The sequence below is a fragment of the Diceros bicornis genome, chromosome 6, assembly GCF_020826845.1.
Source record: "Diceros bicornis minor isolate mBicDic1 chromosome 6, mDicBic1.mat.cur, whole genome shotgun sequence".
In the NCBI taxonomy this organism is placed as follows: Eukaryota; Metazoa; Chordata; class Mammalia; order Perissodactyla; family Rhinocerotidae; genus Diceros; species Diceros bicornis.
In genome coordinates this window covers 89,015,092-89,032,688 of record NC_080745.1, presented here as the reverse complement: position 1 = coordinate 89,032,688, position 17,597 = coordinate 89,015,092, and the positions used below count along the sequence as shown (strand labels likewise).

The window sequence follows — 17,597 nt, the reverse complement described above, 5'->3', positions numbered from 1 at the left end:
GTAGAGAAGGCAAATAGGTTTTTCTTTGGAACTGGGCTTCCATCAGCATTTATCCCCCAGGAACAGTGTCACCCTGACATACCGAGCAATTCCGGAGCTTCAGAAATAAGTTCAAATTCACGTCATTCATTGTTACTCTTCCCTCATCTGAGTGCTTTTGATGGGATCCAAGTCACAGCTGAACTTGTCAGGCTCAAGGTAATGAAATGGGGGCTGATTCTTCATCCTGTCCTTCTGGGCCTCTAGGACCTCCTGCAGTGACACCCACAACCCCCAGTGCAGCCCCCAGGGCATCCCTCCAGCGTGGACAGCCCTGGGCTCCGGGCCAAGGCTCCTGGCCATGGCTCCCTGTCTCAGCCCAGATGTGGAGCCAGGTTGACATTGCCAGAGTCAGGGTCTTTTCTGTCCTTGTTCTAGGCTGAGATGACATTCACTCATTCCTAGAAACACGCCCCTTGTTTCTGACACCCCTTGTTTATATCCAGGCCAAGGCTCTCATGGAATTCTGAGCACGAAGTGTGGGGCCCTCTTGATGTCGGAGACTAGAGTACGAGGAAGCCTGGAGTCCCCACAAAAATTCCTCTGTTTTCTCCTTACTCTACAGCTGTGAAAACCAAGGCCTCCTCTGAGGTCCTGCAGGAAGTCTGGGAGCCCCAGGCTCACGATGGGCCCCTGGAGGTCCAATTCCTAGCCCATCATCCTTTGCACCATATCTGTGCAGAAGAATCATCTGGCTGAAAATACAAATTCTGGGCCTTAACCCCATAGATCCCGATTCCACCTAGATCTAGGGAGGGAGTGGGGAGGGGTCCACAAATCTGCATTTTTACTCCCCCACAGGTGTTTTTATGCAGGTGGTCACTGGCTCAAACTTTGGGAAACATTGCACTATAAAATAAGACCAATGCTGCAGTTTCCAAGATGGGTATTTGTTTTTTTTCTTCAAAGGCCAGTGTCAAAGGCCTTCTTCCTACTGGTATGATTATGCGCTTTGTAGGGTGCACAGGAACAATCATTATAGGAACTAAATTTAACTAAAAAGGGAGGGATTACGTACCAAGTCAAATGGCCTGGGGTAGGTGCCAGGTGCACTTCAGTTTTCTTGCATGTAAACCACAGCCATGAAAAGTGCCGTGTAGGGAGACAGAAGGGAAGGAGAGGTGCCTCAGAAGCATCGGCAGGTGGTCATCATCACACCTGCCCGCTGGAATCACACCAGAAGCTTTAAAAACGCTGAGGCCTGAGCCTCACTCCCAGGGATTCTGATTTAATTGTTCGGAGATGAGGCCTGCGCATTGGGGTTTTCACAAGCTCCCAGGTGCCTCTCATGTGCAACCTGGGCTGAGAACCGCTGTAAGAGGAGGTTTCAAGCAAAGCCTGGTTTGAACTGGCTATCTGGAAAAAAGATAGCCAGTGATATTTTGATTTTTTAAAAAATGAAGTAAATTTTAAGATGACTCTCCTATCTGTTTCTTCTTCTTCACCTATCTCTTGTTATCTTTTGACTTTGCAACTTCCCACATATCTTTAAAATCTAACCATGTGTAAGGTGATGGAGATTGCCATGAACAGCAAGAAAAAAAGGAAAAACCAAGAGAGACAAGTTGACCATCTTCTCGTGTCTCGCAGGATGCCGTGAGCCCCGAGTGCTAACATTGCACACACTGGTCCTCCCGTCAAGTCCAGCTGGAGGAGAGCATGACGTCAGTTGAGTAAAGGAATATTAATCCTGCTCTGAAGAGGAGAAATGGCACTGTGCTTTCTTATCACATCTTAGGAAAGGAGAACACTTTGCTCCCGTCAAACGCGGCTCTTCCCCTCTAAAAAGTGCTCTCTTGAAAAGACCAGCAGACCCGTGACTCTGTGTTTCTCAAAGTGTGTTCCCTGGATCACCTACAGCAGAATCACAGGGATGTTGGTTAAAATGCAGGCGCTTGGGCCGCACCCACAGACCTACAGAGCCTGGGGAACCTGCAGTTGTAACATTCCAGATGATTCTCAGGCACCTTGGAGTTTGAGCACTGCTGCCTAAGTGTCAAGCACCAATTACGCCTTCAGGCTCCCAAAGGGAAGACACTGCGAGCAGCGGGAGTTGAGCCCTGTGATGCCGGTGTTATTTTGGACCCTGTGCACTTCCACGCCAGGGTTCATTTCAAGCACGTGGAATAATGAATGTCGCAGTGGGGGCTCGAGACCCTGCGAGCGCTCATTAGTGCGGGCATCTTCAGTCCTCCGTGTAGCTTTCAGCTGTGCTTTCCGTGTGCACATAGTGAAAACAAAATGAGGACAGGAGAGCCTCCTCCCCCCATCTCAACCTGGTTAGACGCTTTACTAAAAATCGCGGCACATTGTTTTGGACACGCTAGCTATTTACTCTTAGGATATAAGGTCTGCTGATTAGGAGGCATGAAACGCCTTGATCGTTATACTGGTCAGAACTCATGATTATGCAACTGAGCATTGAAATGCAGCAGAACTACATCTGTCCTGGTCCAAACCCGTACCCCCACCCCATTCTGGTACGTGATTGTCGTGGTCACTGTGTTACTCCGGGCACTTGTCCAGCTTGGGTGTTTGATTGCCGTTGTTTCGTTCTCTGGACTTTGACCCCCTGTTGCCAAGCATGTGGAGCCCTGAATTCCAGTCTAAACCAGCAAAGGTGGAGGACTGTGCTAGGGAGTTGGGGACCGAGGCAGAGAGGGGCTCCTGTAATCACATTTGCTGTTTCCATTGAAGAGCACTGACTCATCTCCCATATAAACCTGTGCCCCCAAGTCCCACCCTCCTCCAGAATTTCATCTTCCCTCCCCTGTGAGGTTGTGAACGTGTGTTCAGGTGCTCCTGGGCCCCGGTGGAGGTGATGATTGAAATTGACGATTCCCAGCAACGCAAACATCATTAAATAAACTATGAGTAGACACCCAGCAGAGAAAACCAGTTCCCCAGTCAGAGGAACGTTTCCAGAATGTATAACCATTTCACAAGCAGATCTGGGTTTCTTTCCCTTCCGAACACTCAGAGGTGGTGTCAGGTGTTGGGGAAAAGGCCTTGGAGGAGAAACTCGGAGTATTATGAACAGAATTCTCTGGAGTCCTGATGGCCCTTGAAAGAGAGTTGACTGCCTGCATTACAATGGACTGCTTGAATAATTGCCATCTTTTTCCATTTGCAGGAGACTCTGGCATCGCAAAACACAAAAATGATTTCATCCATAGTCATTTCACAGCTGATTGATGAGAATAAATCAAAAGAAAATGGGGCTGCGTTGCCCGCGCCGTGTGCAGTGGCTCAGCCTCCAGCATGTCCCGTGAAGCAATCTCTGGCTAATCGGAGCGGAGTCACCATCAGCAGGGCGTTCGCCCTCCTTCCCAGAGGATCAGGAATTCAGACACCGGTGGAGGAGCGAGGATCTGAGACAGAGTGGCTGCCCAAAGAGGAGAAGCCCTGCGGTGGCCCCCAAAAGGGATTTGCATCCATCACCATCACGGCCAGGCGCGTGGGACCCCCAGCCAGCACCCTGGTGTGGGAGGCTGTAGGGGACCCCCTGTGCCCCAAATGCAGGGCCCAGGATGCTCTGCTCAGGGACTCCTCTGCTCTGGCCAGTGGTGCCAATCCACATCAGCACCATGGACCTTTCCCCTTCGTGGAATTCTCCAGAAACAGCTCTGTGATGAGGCTGAAGCTTCCTGAGGCCCACGCACAGCTGTGTGAGGGACACGGGTATTGGATCACCAATGGGGACAACAGAGAGAACAGTTTTTCTCGAGGCACCCCACGGTCGGGAAAGAGCCCACTGGTGTTCAGCTCCTGTGTCCATCTCAGGGTGTCTCAGCAGTGTCCAAATTCCATCTACTATCTAGACAGGTCCCTCTCTGTCCCCATTGAGCAGCCTCAACTTACCAGCCCTGAAATGCACAGATCGGTCCTGTCGCTCAACCTAAATTGCAGTTCACACAGATTGACACCAGGTGGAGTAGATGGCACAGCTAACGGAGGGCCCATAAGCGGCACCCTGAAGCAGGAGCTCACAGAGGGAAACCAGAACCTCCTAGACACGCGCTGGAACTCAGGTTTGCAAGCAAGTTTCTTGAAGAGAAACATATCGTTGGGACGGGAGCGTTTGGGGACTGGCTTATGTCCTTGGAATGGCTCCCCTCCGCTGGAAAATGCAGAATTCACAGACGTGGGAAATAACCTCGTCACTGTAAGAAAAGAGAGAGAGGACCATGCAACTTGTTGTCACACCAGCAGGCACACCAACCAGCTGTCCATTCACATTCCTGGCTGGAGTTACAGGGCAGGTGAGTGCCGCCCCCGTCCTCAGGAGGGGGGCTGCCAAGTGCAGACGCCTGCCCGTCAGGTAATCGGTGTAAATGCCCTGCCGAGGTGGATAGGGAGCGAGTTTCTTCTCCTTAACTTATTCTCAGTAGAATTGCTTCATCTGCTCCCTCAAAACTGACCATTGATTGCTCAGTGATGATGTCTGGTTTGGGTGGGTTTTCTTAGATGATACCTTTGTAGATTATGAGAGACCGTCCCTCCAGGTTTTTTTTCCAACAATAGTTCCAGACCATGTGTAATGAGTAGGAAAGTAGAACCTCCAAATGAAGTCAATTTAGGCAGGCGTCATTCCCAAACAGAGTGACAAGAACAAAGTGCTGTCCCCTCCCGAATGTTTTGTCTCTCTGGTCCGAACATCTGAATATCTGGAAGTGTCCAGGGTGCTGCACCTTTTACTTTTCAATCAGATGGTTGATATTTGTGGATTGGCCTTAGAAACCTAGACCACGAAGCCCCACAATGGAGTGTCTGTGCGTGACAGTGTGAGAGTGTGTGTGTGTGTGTGTGTGCATGTGTGTATAGTAATTACAGAATATTTTCAAAAGAGGCAAACTGGGGACTCTCTGTGCCCAAGAGCAGCAGCAGCAGTTTTCTGTTTCTTTAGCTGTGTTTCCTGGGGCACCTCAGCTGCGATTTGTTGCTGTTTCCACCACTGCCGGGACTGGGCAGAATTCCCGAGGCCAGCTGCCCTGGACACCCTTCCCCTTTCTCTGGAGATGAGGGAGGGGAAAGCAGGCCTCAGCCAGAGGCCAGACTTCTTTCTTTCTCTGTGTAAACTTCCGATTTTCAGCTTTACTTTCTGTGAGAGACTCTGGTTTATGAATTAGTGACTTTCCACTTGGGGAAAATATTTAAAGATAATAGTAGTAAAATTGAAAATGCAGCATATGCATAATAATTTTACAGTGCAATTTTTGTCCATTAAAGCTTTATTAATTAATAAAAATGACTGTAAAACATTTTAAAGCTATAATGTGCATAGAAATGTTAAATGATGTAATAATTTTAACAAGTGTGTATATATTGAATGCTCAGAGATTTTTAAGGCAATTTGACATGGCTTTTGGATTGATTAGACCGTCAAAATGCCTCTGAGTCTTACAGACTTATTGCAAGTAGGAAAATGTAAGCGGCTGTCAGTGTTGCAAAGATGGACCTCATTTTAGTATTTAAAGAAATTGCTCAAGCCAGCCACTTCCGTTTCCTTGTTGACGAAGATTCTGGAAATGTACGACCTACATTGCTGTGAAGCATATCCTCGTTTTTATGCTGTGTCTCATGGTGTGAAGTAATAATTTGCATTTATAGTACTTCCATCAAAGGGTCTTTAAAAGTCACTAGAGCCAGTCTCAAACATTTATCTCAGAGGAGAGGAGCAGGAACAGAGAAGATCCCCCCAACTTATTTTTGGCTTTGGCGCACAGAGATTTTTGATTGTGACTTTATGAAATGTCTACTCCTATAACTGATTTTCTTAGGCAAAGAGTATGAGTTAATTCTACTTCCCACAGGCCAACTTCCCTCAGAATAGCTCTATATCCCAAAGATTCACAGGTGGAGCTTTTGAACAACTCTAAATCATGTGGCCTCATTCTCCCATTCAAGGAGAGAGAGATTCACGGAGGCCGGATCCCCTTCTGTAGAGTTGCTGATCTACTATTTTCTGGTGCAGTGAATGTGGACCAGCCACACCAACTCTAGGAGCCTGTTTTCTCGTCTGGGTAACTAGAGAAGGAGGTGGATTTGGTGTTCTTGAAGGTCCCCTCAAGCCTGAAAAAATTTCTGCTCTACTTGCCTGAGGTGAAATCTGTGAGGGAAAGAGGTTCCATGTGACTCTGTGTCCCTTAGTCATGAAGTTCAAAGCTGCAGAAACTCGGGCTCACCATTATGAGCACATGCCTCAGATGTGTACAAATGTACACTCACACAAACACACACACACACGTCCCTGTACTTTTGTGTTCTCTCACTCAGAAACTAATTTGCAATGGAATGTACTTCTTCCCAGGTGACAAGAAAGCACTTCTTGTCCATGCTATAGAATTCTTACCCGAAATTTATAAGCACAACTCACGGACTCTAACTACCACCGTCTGTCCTAGTATAATCTACACGATGCTTCAAGGGTGAGCTCGCTGACCTTCAGGCTTGACAGAGCTTTTTAGCTTAATGCAAGTGTTTTCCAACAGTGGCGATGCTCATTAAAACTCCAAGGAACTGTTTGTATTTTCCTGCTGGAACTGGCATCTTGTCTGAGGCATTCGTGACAGCCTCCTGTGGCTACACATGCTATTAGTAGTCTTCAGACTTCATAGTTACTGAATCTGATTCTTTTTATCTGAAGGATTGCAAAGACTGCATGAGCAGCATCTTTTAACGTCCTGCTGCAAGGTTGGTGCAGCCTGGGAGATTCTACAAACGGGGGCAAGGCAATTTTAGGTCTAGTTGTTAGGTCATCAGACAGAAAGTCCTGAAGTTGTATTCTTGAATGATCCTCCAGGACACGCACCCAGAAAGATTGCCAAGATTATGGAAAATGGGATACAGCACTTATAAACCCTTTGTGCAGGACAGATGGGCCGTGTCTACTGGGACAGAGTGTTCTGACAGACACGGGTATCTGTTCTCTTTTAAGGGCTGAGGTCTTAGGAATTGGTCCTTTCTTTGCTTATCTCCTCGGTCCCTATATGTTTCTCTCTACCATTAGTAAGCACCCTGCTAGCCCCTGCTAGATGGGCATTGTACAAATCCCTGCACCTATTGTAAGGAAGAATTTCATCATCATTGTCACCATTGTCATCATCATCCTGTCAATAACCACAACATACAGTGTGGAAATCCTAGATGCCAAGCCCTGGGCTACATCCATTGTGTCCATTATTTTGAATCAGTCAAACCATTCTGTAAAGAGAGAATCGTCATCCCTATTTTGCCAGTAAGACAATTGAGGCTTGGAGATTAAATGATTTACCTAAGTCCGTGTGGCCATTAAGTGCTAGAGCTGAGAACAGTTCTGTGTATTTGGCTCCTGCTGTGCCCTTCTTGGTGACAGCCCTCAGCAGAGTAGTTAGGATGGTGGGGACTCTCTCAGTGGTGGCCCCATCTCCACTATCATTACAGGTGATGTTTGAAGACTGTTTATGAACGTGTGAAGTAATACCAGTATTTGGTGGCCACTTACCCTGGTAGAATCTATTAGGAGAGTGAGCTACACAGTTAATTTCTAATTAAATGTAGTAAGCCCTGTCATTATATCAAATGATATAGTTAAAATTTATTGGCTCAGAAATTCTTCCCAGCCTGAAATCCCGTTCTTTGTGGTGGTCTGTGGGATATACAATATTGATCTGAACGGTTCTCTCCTCCCTGGGTGTTTCATGCCTCAAACCGAAGTATTGACTTCGATACATTAGTTATTGCCAGTTTCATTTTGCCTTCGTGGCCTAGAGCTGAAGCTTTCCCCTATTCCCGAGACATCCAAGTGGATGGAGCAAAACCACCTGATTTTGTTAGATGCTTTTGGAGAAGATACTGATGTGTAGTTTGCCTGCATCTATTTGCTCCAAACGCTGGTGTTCTGTGGTGAACGCTCTTAGAATGCCCCAGTCAGTGCGCAGGCTTCTGGTGGCGCTGGTCTGAGAAGTCCCCAGGGGAATTCAGTATCACTAGTGATCCAAGATATGAATGGCTGGAGAGGATTCACTGGAGAGAAATGACTGGATGCCTGCCAGGTCACCAAATGAGCGTTGTGTCTACTAGTGTTCTGATGCTGCAACGTTGTTAGTGAGGGTGGTTTATTTCATGAAGAAAGTGCTTGTACCACTCAAGGGAAGATGACAGACTATATGTATATATGTCAAGCCCACCAGAGAAGTCTGCATTGGACTCAGCTCCCCCAATCCCATGAGGACTTCTTCCTAGAGGGGCCGGAAGATGTTTGAGGAACACTTATTTTACAAATGTGATTTTTCTGTAATGATCTAGAACTGGGATTGGCAAATTTTTTTTGTAAAGGGCCAGATAGTAATTAAGTTAGGCTTTGTGGGCCAGATGGTCTCCAGAGCAACTGCTCGACTCTGCTGTTGTGGAATAAAAGCAGCCACAGACAATGCATAAATAAATGAGTGTGGCCATGTTCCAATAAAACTTTATTTATGAAAACAGGCAGTGGGCCAGATTTGGCCTGTGGGCTGTAATTTGCTGACTCTGAATCTTCCATTCTCCAAGACACACTTTACCCTGTTTGCCAATGTTGCATGTTGGATTCTCTAGAAATCCAACCCTGAGACAGAGATTAATGGGCAGGGCATTCGCTGGGGAGTGCTCTTGGGAGTGGCACCCATGCATGGGAAAGGAAGAAAGCAGGAATGGGCAGAGGGAGAAGTTGCTCTGTGATGCAGTCATAATGAAGGCCTTAGAGAACTCTGAATTTAGATGGCCTTTCAGAGTTACTCTGAGTTGAGGCAAGGGGGCTGGGTTATATACCCCCTGGGAAGGGGATGTGACCTTGGATGAGGCAGCCCTCTTCAGCCAGCCAGTTGCCATAGTTGTAGTGGACTATTGAGGATTGTGGTGAACTGCAGGACTCCCAGAAGCTGGGGGATACGTCTTTCATTCCTGAGGGGGTGGCATCTGAATGCATCACAGCTGGCCATTCTGTTTAATCTACTCTTTCCACTCTGTGACCTCATAATTCTCTAAAACAAGTCAAGTATCTTGCAAGGCTGGATCTGGGGCAGTGGGGTGAGGGTAGGGGGTGTGGACCTTAGCACCTGTATGAAGAGGATAGTGGTAAATTCTGTTCTCCCATCCTTGACATTTATTCATTCATTCAGCAAATGTATTTTGGACGATTGTCCAGGTGCGGGAGTGGTGACATGGACCACGGTGGCAGTGGTGCTGAGAAGTGGTCAGATTCTGGTGCTGTGTTTTGAATGTAAAGTGCACAGGGTTGCTGATATCAGATGGGTTGGCAGTGCCCACAGTGACAGGAGATATCTGCAGGGTGTGTCTAACCATCTTCAGATTCCTGAGGCTGCCTCAACTCTGCAGTGCCTCCCAACTAGATGGGAAGCTTGTCTACCAGTGGCTGGCCAACATTTACACCATGGCTGCACACTCTTCTGCTGATGGAGTGTTGTTGAGAACCAGGTGAACAATCTCATGACAATGTCTTCTTACGTTTTGTGAAGCTGTAAGAGAAGACTTGAGCAGAATGAACAATCATCGTGAACAGTGTTTTTGTAGGGTTTTTTATGGTTGACAGCAAGATAAGCCAGGGAGTGTTAGAATCAGCTGACAAATGGACAACAAAACCGAGACCCCGGTATCTAGTAAGAGCTCGAGAGCAGTGACTAGCAAACTGCAGCCTGGGGGCCAAACCCAACCCTCCACCGGTTTTTGTTAAGTCAAGTTCATTGGAATACAGCCATGCTTATTCACTCACACGTTCTGTGGCTGCTTTCGCACTGCACTACAACAGCAGAGTTGAGTAGTTGGGACAGAGACCGTGTAACCCATAAAGCCTGCAGTATTTACTATCTGGGCGTTTACAGAAAAAGTGTGCCACTCCCTGCTCAAGGGTGAGCTCTCTGGGTGACTTTGGGCAGGTCACTTTCCTGCAAGGTCTTCAGCTTTTCCTCTGTGGAATGAGAGACGTAGACCAGATTATCTCTTGAATTCTTCTCTCCTGGTCCAAGTTATCCATTTTTTGGGCTGTGGTTTTCTGTCACAATAGATCTAGACAAGTCCAATTTTCAGGTTAACTCTTAGAATGTAGGAGAGACGCTCAGAGTCAAAGGGAAAAGCTCCCGCATTGTTGACCTCCAGAACCCTGTTTACTCTGGGTTCTTCACCTTTTCTGACCAGTACCTTCCCGGCTTTCTCTGAATCTTTCTTCCCGCTCCCTAGACGCAGATGCCCACTGAGGTTCAACCTTGACATGCAGCTCTCCTGCCCCTTTTCACATCAGTAGCAAGATCAGGCACTTCTGTGCCACCTGCCATTGTCAATAAGTGGTTGGGGCATGTGTCCAGCCCTGGGACCACCTGCCAGTGCCAGACCAGAGTCCCATCTAGACACCATTCCCTCACTCACGTGCTGTTTATTGTGTCAGCCATGGTACCAGGCACTGTGCTAGGCTCTGGTTCCACAAGCTGAAATGAAACTCGGACATGGTCTCCCCACCATGCCGCTTACAATCTGGTGTGAAAACAGACATCCAACTGATATTCCTGAAATAAGCATGTAATTATAGATTGTGGTCAGTGCTGTAGGGAGAGGTGAGGACCATGAGTTTAACGAGGGAAGCTTAATTTAGAAGAGGAAGTTTGTCAAGAAGACCTTTTTGAGGGAGGGACACTTAAACTGATTCTTGAAGCATAAGTAGAAGGACCAGCGTGTGCTGAAGCTTCGAGGCAGAGACGAGCTCATCACTTTGGAGGAACTGAAAAGGCCAGTGTGCCTGCAGCGTAGCAAGTAACGCCACAAGGCTGGAGAGGTGAGCTCTAGCCACAGTCAGGGTTAGGGTTAGGGTGAGAGGTGAAGAGACCAGAATAAAGATTTAAAATGTTATCCTAAGGGCATTGAGATGCCACGAATAAAGTATGCTTTAAGAAGATCGCTCTTGCTCCTGAGAGGGTAAGAGAGAGAAGGAGGTAAGGCTATTGCTATTGTGTAAATGAGAGCCATGTGGGAGGCTGGGGAGGCGGGAGAAGTAGTCTAATGGTGGAATTCACAAGCCTCAAGTATTGATCGGGTCATCAGGAGGGAAATAAGGAGGTGGCAAGGATGACGTCTGGGTTTCTGGCTTTAGCATCCAGAGAAGGTTTTTTATTTTAATAGACTTAATTTTTTAGAGCAGTTTTAGATTCACAGCAAAATGAAGAGGAATACAGAGATATCCCTTACATCCATTGCCCCCACACATGCACGGCCTCCCCTGCTATCAACATTCTGCACCAGAGCGGTACATTTGTTACAATCAATGGACCTACATTGACTCATCATTGTCACCCAAAGCCCATAGTTTACATTAGGGTTCACTCTTGGTGTTGTACATTCTATGGGTTTTGACAAATGTATAATCACATGTATCCATTATTATGGTATCATAAAGAGTATCTTCACTGCCCTAAAAGTCTTCTATGCTCCTCTTGTTCATCCCCCACCCCCTGGGCAACCACTGATCTTTTAACTGTCTTCACAGTTTTGCCTTTTCCAGAATGTAATATTGTTTTTAGATTGGCTTCTTTCATTTACTAACGTGCATTTGAATTTCCTCCATGTCTTTTCACGGTGTGATAGCTCATTTCTTTTTAGTGCTGAATAATATTCCATTGTCTGGATGTAACACGGGTTGTTTATCCATTTACCTACTGGAGGATATCTTAGTTGCTTCCAAGTTTTGGCAACTCTGAATCTTCAGCTGCCATAAATATCATGTGCAGGTTTTTGTGTGGACATAAGTTTTCAGCTCCCTTGGGTAAATACCAAGGAGTGTGATTGCTGGATCATGTGGTAGGAGTATGTTTGGTTTTGTAAGAAACTGCCAAACTGTCTTCCAAAGTGGCTGCACCATTTTTGCATTCCCACCAGCAATGAATGAGAGTTTAGGTTGCTCTACATTCTCGCCAGCGTTTGGTGTTGTCAGTGTTCTGGATTTCAGCCATTTTCATAGGTGTGTACTGTACCTCTTTGTTGCTTTAATTTGCATTTCCTTGTTGGCATATGATGTGGAGCATCTTTTCTTTTTTTGTCATCTGTACATCTTCTTTGGTGAGATGTCTATTAAGGTCTTTGTCTCATTTTTAATGATTGTTTGTTTTCTTATTGTTGAGTTTTAAGAGTTCGTTGTGTATGTTGGATAACGGGGGAGATTTTTATCCAGATTGGAAAGATGTGAGGAGGAGGAGAGCAGATCCCCAGCACCATGACGACAGGTTACATCTGAAGAATCAGTGGGACATTCAGGTGCAGATGGCAAGCTGGCATTTGGACCCATGAATCTGGAGCCCAAGAGAAAGTTGCAGTCTGGAGTTGTGGTTGGGGACACTTCTTCCTAGTGTGTATGTTTTATGCCACAGAGGTGTTTAAGAACACCCAGGGAAAGAGAAGGACAGGAAGCAGAAAGGGTCCTGGAATGCTAATATTTAGAGATCTGGCAGGAAGAACAACATTTCCACTCGATATTAGTACTAGAACCACCCCCACTGCTGCTTTCATGTACTGAGGTCTTACTGTGTGCCCTGTGCTGTTCCAGGTACTTCATGAGTTTTAATCCATTTACTCCTCCCTAAAAATCCATGGGATAGGTACATTATTGATCTTCATTTTCCAGATGGGGAAACTGAAATACAAAGAGGTAAAGAGATTTGCCCGAGGCCACACAGCTAGATAGGGGCAGGGGGGTGGGGAACGTTTCATGATCCTGTATCTGGCTGTGTTCCCATGTCCTCCCAATGGCACATCCCATGCCTCTTGTCACTTTTCTGCTCAGATTTGCTCCTGCTCTTGGTAATGTTTCCCTCACCTCCTGGACCCCAGGCTCAGGAGTCTGACTCCTCTTTGAACTCTTTCCTCCTCTCCCTCACTGCCATGTCAAGTCATCGGCCAATTTGAAAGTCTCTTATGTCCATCCCTTCCTTTCCGTATCCACAGCCACTGTCCTCCTTCAAGCCTTTATTATCTTCATGAAATTTCTATGCCTAAATAGATTTATTTTCCTGGCTATAAAATGGATATATTATAGGCAACTGAGAAGAACAAAAAGCAGAATAAAAAGCTCAGTACCCTGGGCGGGCCCGATGGCGTAGTGGTTGAGTTCGCACGCTACGCTTCCGCAGCCTGGCGTTCGCCAGTTCAGATCCTGGGTGCGGACCTACACACCACTCATCAAGCCGTGCTGTGGCGGCGTCCCACATACAAAATAGAGGAGGATGGGCACAGATGTTAGCTCAGGGCCAATCTTCCTCACAAAACAAAACAGAACAAAAGCTCGGTACCCTGAAATAATTATTATTAACATTTTGGTATATTTCTTTCCATTGTCTTTCTGTGCATATATATTTTTTCTTTAAATAGCTGAGATCCTGCTGCATACGTAATTTCTGAGTGTCTGCTACTTAGCACTATATCATAAATATTTCCTGATATTAACAATACTTTACAAAGATAACTTTTCTTGACTATGAAATGGTATATTTTACGGATATATCATAGTTTGTTTAATTATTTCTTCGTGTTGGTCCTTAAAGGTGTTATTCATTTTTCACTTTTTGGAATAATATTAATGTGAACCCGTGGTATATAAGACTTTTCTGTATACTGGATTATTTCCTTTCGAAAAAAATCCTTGAAATGGAATGCCTCAGAGAGTATCAGCCTTTTTAAGGTTCTTGAGCTGAATTAAACTCCAGGAGAAACCTAGGTGAAAGCTTCCTTTCTCAGGGTTGTAAAGGCCCTTCCTGTGTGTACTTGGCCAAGATTAGTATCAATTTGCAAATCTTTGCAAATTTCCATATGAAAAATACCACTTTGTGGAGCTTTGTGCTGATGTTTCTGTGATTGCTAGTAAAGGGGAATGTTTTTCTTCATGATTCCTGCTTCTCACCTTGACCTTGGCTATAGCTGACCCAGTGGTCCCCCACTCCCATGTGACCTTCCCTCTCTAGGCCTTGGCAGTATTGAAATTTGGGGCCAGATAGTTCTCTGTTGTACAGGGCTGTCTGTGCATTGTAGGATGTTTAACAGCACCTCTAGCCTCTACCCACTAGATGCCAACAGCCCTCCTTCTCCATTGGTACAACACAAATATCTCTAGATAGTGCCTGGTGGTGGGGAGGGGACAACAAAATCACCCTTGGTTGAAAACCACTGGACCGTGCTGTGCCCAGACTTCCTTACAGCCCACTGTTATTATGGACCACTGTGCTCGGCAATCCTCATTGTTCACCAGATGGTGACTCAGCCTCAGTGCGTCTTCCCAGCCTCACCTCTCAAGTACTCAACTCCCGGGAATTTTACGGCTTTTTAATGTGATGTCTTTGCTATGTCAGGGGGCCATTTTCCTTCTTCTAGACTGTACTGTCCTTGAGGTCAGAATCCAAGTCTGAGTCATTGGCATTGACTTCTCCACTCCCTGTGTGAGCCACAGAGCACAGAGCACCTCCTCAGGACCTGGGTTCTGGGTAGAGGACAGGTCATTCTGATGACCTCACAAAGCCTTGCTGATGTCAGAGTCACTTAAAAGCTCACTGCCTTTCCTTCTTCAAACTACCTCTCCCTGTGGCCATATCCAAAACCTCTCTGGCCAGGAAAGGGTGGGGAGCCATGTAAGATTCACTGTCCAGAGGTAGGTTGTGAAAAGTAAAGTGAAAACTGTAGCATCCTCACTTGGTGTAAAATTGAGGGGAAAAAAGTCTCAAAATACTCTTTCCCTCCAGGAACTCAACAAGAATAATCAAGTATTGTCATGGAACAACTTTATTATCCTTCAGATGGTCAAATTTAATGTTAAAAAAAAAGTGTAGACATTGTTGCAAAAATATTCTGAAGGGTTTTTCTGTTTATTTAACTCCTGGTGTCTTGATGAGATTGTGTCCTTTTCCCCATAATCTTGAATATGATGATCAGGTCATTCCCCAGAGTCTATTTGGTCTCTAAAGGTTGCTCATGTCAGCCACCTCAGCTGGCTCTGTGGAGAAAAGGGCTCATTTTCTTCTGTCTGAGTAACTCCACTAGTTGCATGAATGGGTTGTGTCCCCACATGGTTCAGGAGTGGTCATTCTAATGGGCCATTTGCTCGGGTTTGCCAGGGATAGATGAAGAGAAATGGATTCCAGGTCTGCAGTGGGATGATGGGTTAATGGTCTGATTTGTAAATTAGACAACTGCAGAGCAACCCTCCATACATAAATGTGAAATAATGACAGTCAGGGTGACCTCACAGCAGCACCAGGGGTTTGGGAGTGAGACCCCTCTGAGTTTCCATTCACAGTCTGCCAGTTGCGGACCTTGTGTCCTCTGTGAGGTAATTTACGTGAGGAGCACCGAGCAGTGTGGACATAGCGGGAACTCAGTACGTCTTGTAATTACCATCAGTCTTCAGCATCATCTGAGCCGTCTGCATAAAATCAATTGAGATGTGATCTTGAGAAGAGGAAGTGGTAGTAACATGGTAGATTCTGTGAGGAAAAGTATTTCAGATGTAGACGATGCTGGAACAAAGAAAAAAAAATGTGAGACATACGTGGCATGTTTAACTCCTTTGGCTTGAGGAGTTTTTGCTCTTTTCCCAATTATCTTAACACAGAAGCTCAGATCTTTTCAAAAAATGTAATTTTATTTTCAGTGTCACCAACTAACTTTGGGAGAATGAGATGATTGAAGATGGTAGGACCAGCTTGTAAATTCACCTTAAGCTGTGTTGTCCAAGTAGTTTGTTGTTAAATGCAGAAATCTTTTTCACATTGCTGTCATGGGGTCATTTATTTCCCGTGTAAGGTCATAGCTACATGAAGGCATTACTGTGGATGAAACACCACAGTTCACACACAGGGCATTCCAGTGATCTTATGTGGTTCAGAGGCTATTCTCAGGGTGTGGAAAGGTGTTCTTAACCAGGGGAGGGCATCAGACACATCAGGGATGCTTTCTCAAAATGCCTGTGCTGGACCCTATGCTGGAATTCAAGTGAGGGCCTCCTTGGTTAAGAGCCCTGTTCCAGAGAATGTAGGGGAAGGAAAGTAATTTTCCTTCCACCCTTCTAAGTTCTCTCTGGAGCCCCTATAACAACAGACGGATTAACAAGAGAAAAAAAATATAAAGTTATTAATATGTACATCTCGTGTGTACACGGGAAATACCCAGGGAAAAATGAGTAACTCAAAGCAGTGGTTTAGAACTCCGGTTTATATAGCATCTTCAACAAAGAGCAATAATTTTGTGGAGAAATGACAGGACAAAGGGGAGCAGTTTTAGGCTTCCAAGGTTGGCAAAGTAGGAAGGTAGATATGTAGGAGGAAACTAATGGTAGATAAAGGCTAAAGTTTGTCATGTCGATTACTCTGGTGCTGGCTCCAGGCTGATAGGTCTAAAGTAGTCTCTGGTGATTAACTTCTGTTCTTCCTGGAAGAGAGGGAAGGAGGGACTCCTTTGTAAATTTGTGTCCTGCTTTTAGGCAAGTAGGGGGAGGGCGGAGAGCTTTTCTTGTTTCTGCTTCTTCTTCTCAATTGGCTTCAGTTCAAAAGAATCCTTATGCCAATGTGGCATATTTTTGGGGTAGGGTAATCTGCTACCCTTCAAGGACAGTCCTCTCTGAAGGAGGGCATGTCCCTCCTACAGTGCATCTTGATTCTCAGCTATTTAGGGATAATGATCAGACTCTTCAATGTTGAGGTCCCCAAGAGATCCTGAAGGGCAGGTGCACAGGACAGGTGTTCTCTTCACAGGGAACATAGTCTTTGTTATGCCACTTACGATTAGAACCTGCCCCCTCAAATGCCTGCCCTGCCTGCTCTGATTCTTGTGATAAATGCCCTACAGAAACAAAACTCATAGTCTGAGTGAGGTATGTATAAATTGGCCCATTTTGTGGTGGTTGCCTATAGAATCAGAAGTTGAAGACAAAGGCTACAAAAATCCAGGTTTTCTTAACCATTTTCTCAATTAGTTGAAACATTTGCATACAAGGACTGCGTCATTTTGCCCTTCTGTAGAGCTGCCTTTCTTTTCACTGTGCTTTGGTGTGGTGCCATAAGCGTACATTAAGGGCGTGGATCATTCATATTATACAATGCCATTTATGTGAGCCCCACAGGAAAAAATCTCCACCCTCCCTGTTCCCAGAGTTAAAGTACAGTGCTGTGCATCTTCTGAGCACCTCTAGTTCTTACCTCTCAGAGCATTTGACCCACGAATCTCCTAATGTTTCTCCTTCTACATTGTCTGTCAGAAAATTCAGACAACTTGGAGGCCCTTCTCTTGCAAATATTCATACTCTTATGGCAATATCTGGTGTTTTGGCTTTGTCTTATCTTTCCCATGTATAAATACATAATTTGGCTGAAATAAAGGGAAAAATTCTATAGTTTTACTTAAAATCTGCTCCTTCCTTGGGCAGGATACTAAATTGAAGGTCCAGGCTTGCACTGAACAAATTGGTGTATATTCAGCAGATGAACAGCTTTGGTGTTTTAGGAAGATAGAGGCTTATCCATTTTTACATCTAGATGGGCCACGTTAGGTGATTTTGATTG

At 45.6% G+C, this 17,597-nt stretch overlaps 1 protein-coding gene across 3 annotated transcripts in view; it reads left to right on the top strand.

Moving 5' to 3' along the window:
• The window catches only part of C6H10orf90 (chromosome 6 C10orf90 homolog), a 210,482-nt gene that overhangs the window by 140,995 nt on the left and 51,890 nt on the right, over nucleotides 1-17,597 (top strand). For all 3 annotated transcript variants that reach the window (XM_058542722.1, XM_058542721.1, XM_058542723.1), the window contains one exon: nucleotides 3,173-4,301. In XM_058542722.1, the coding sequence (XP_058398705.1) occupies nucleotides 3,173-4,301 (1,129 nt within the window). The remainder of the gene's footprint in view (nucleotides 1-3,172; nucleotides 4,302-17,597) is intronic.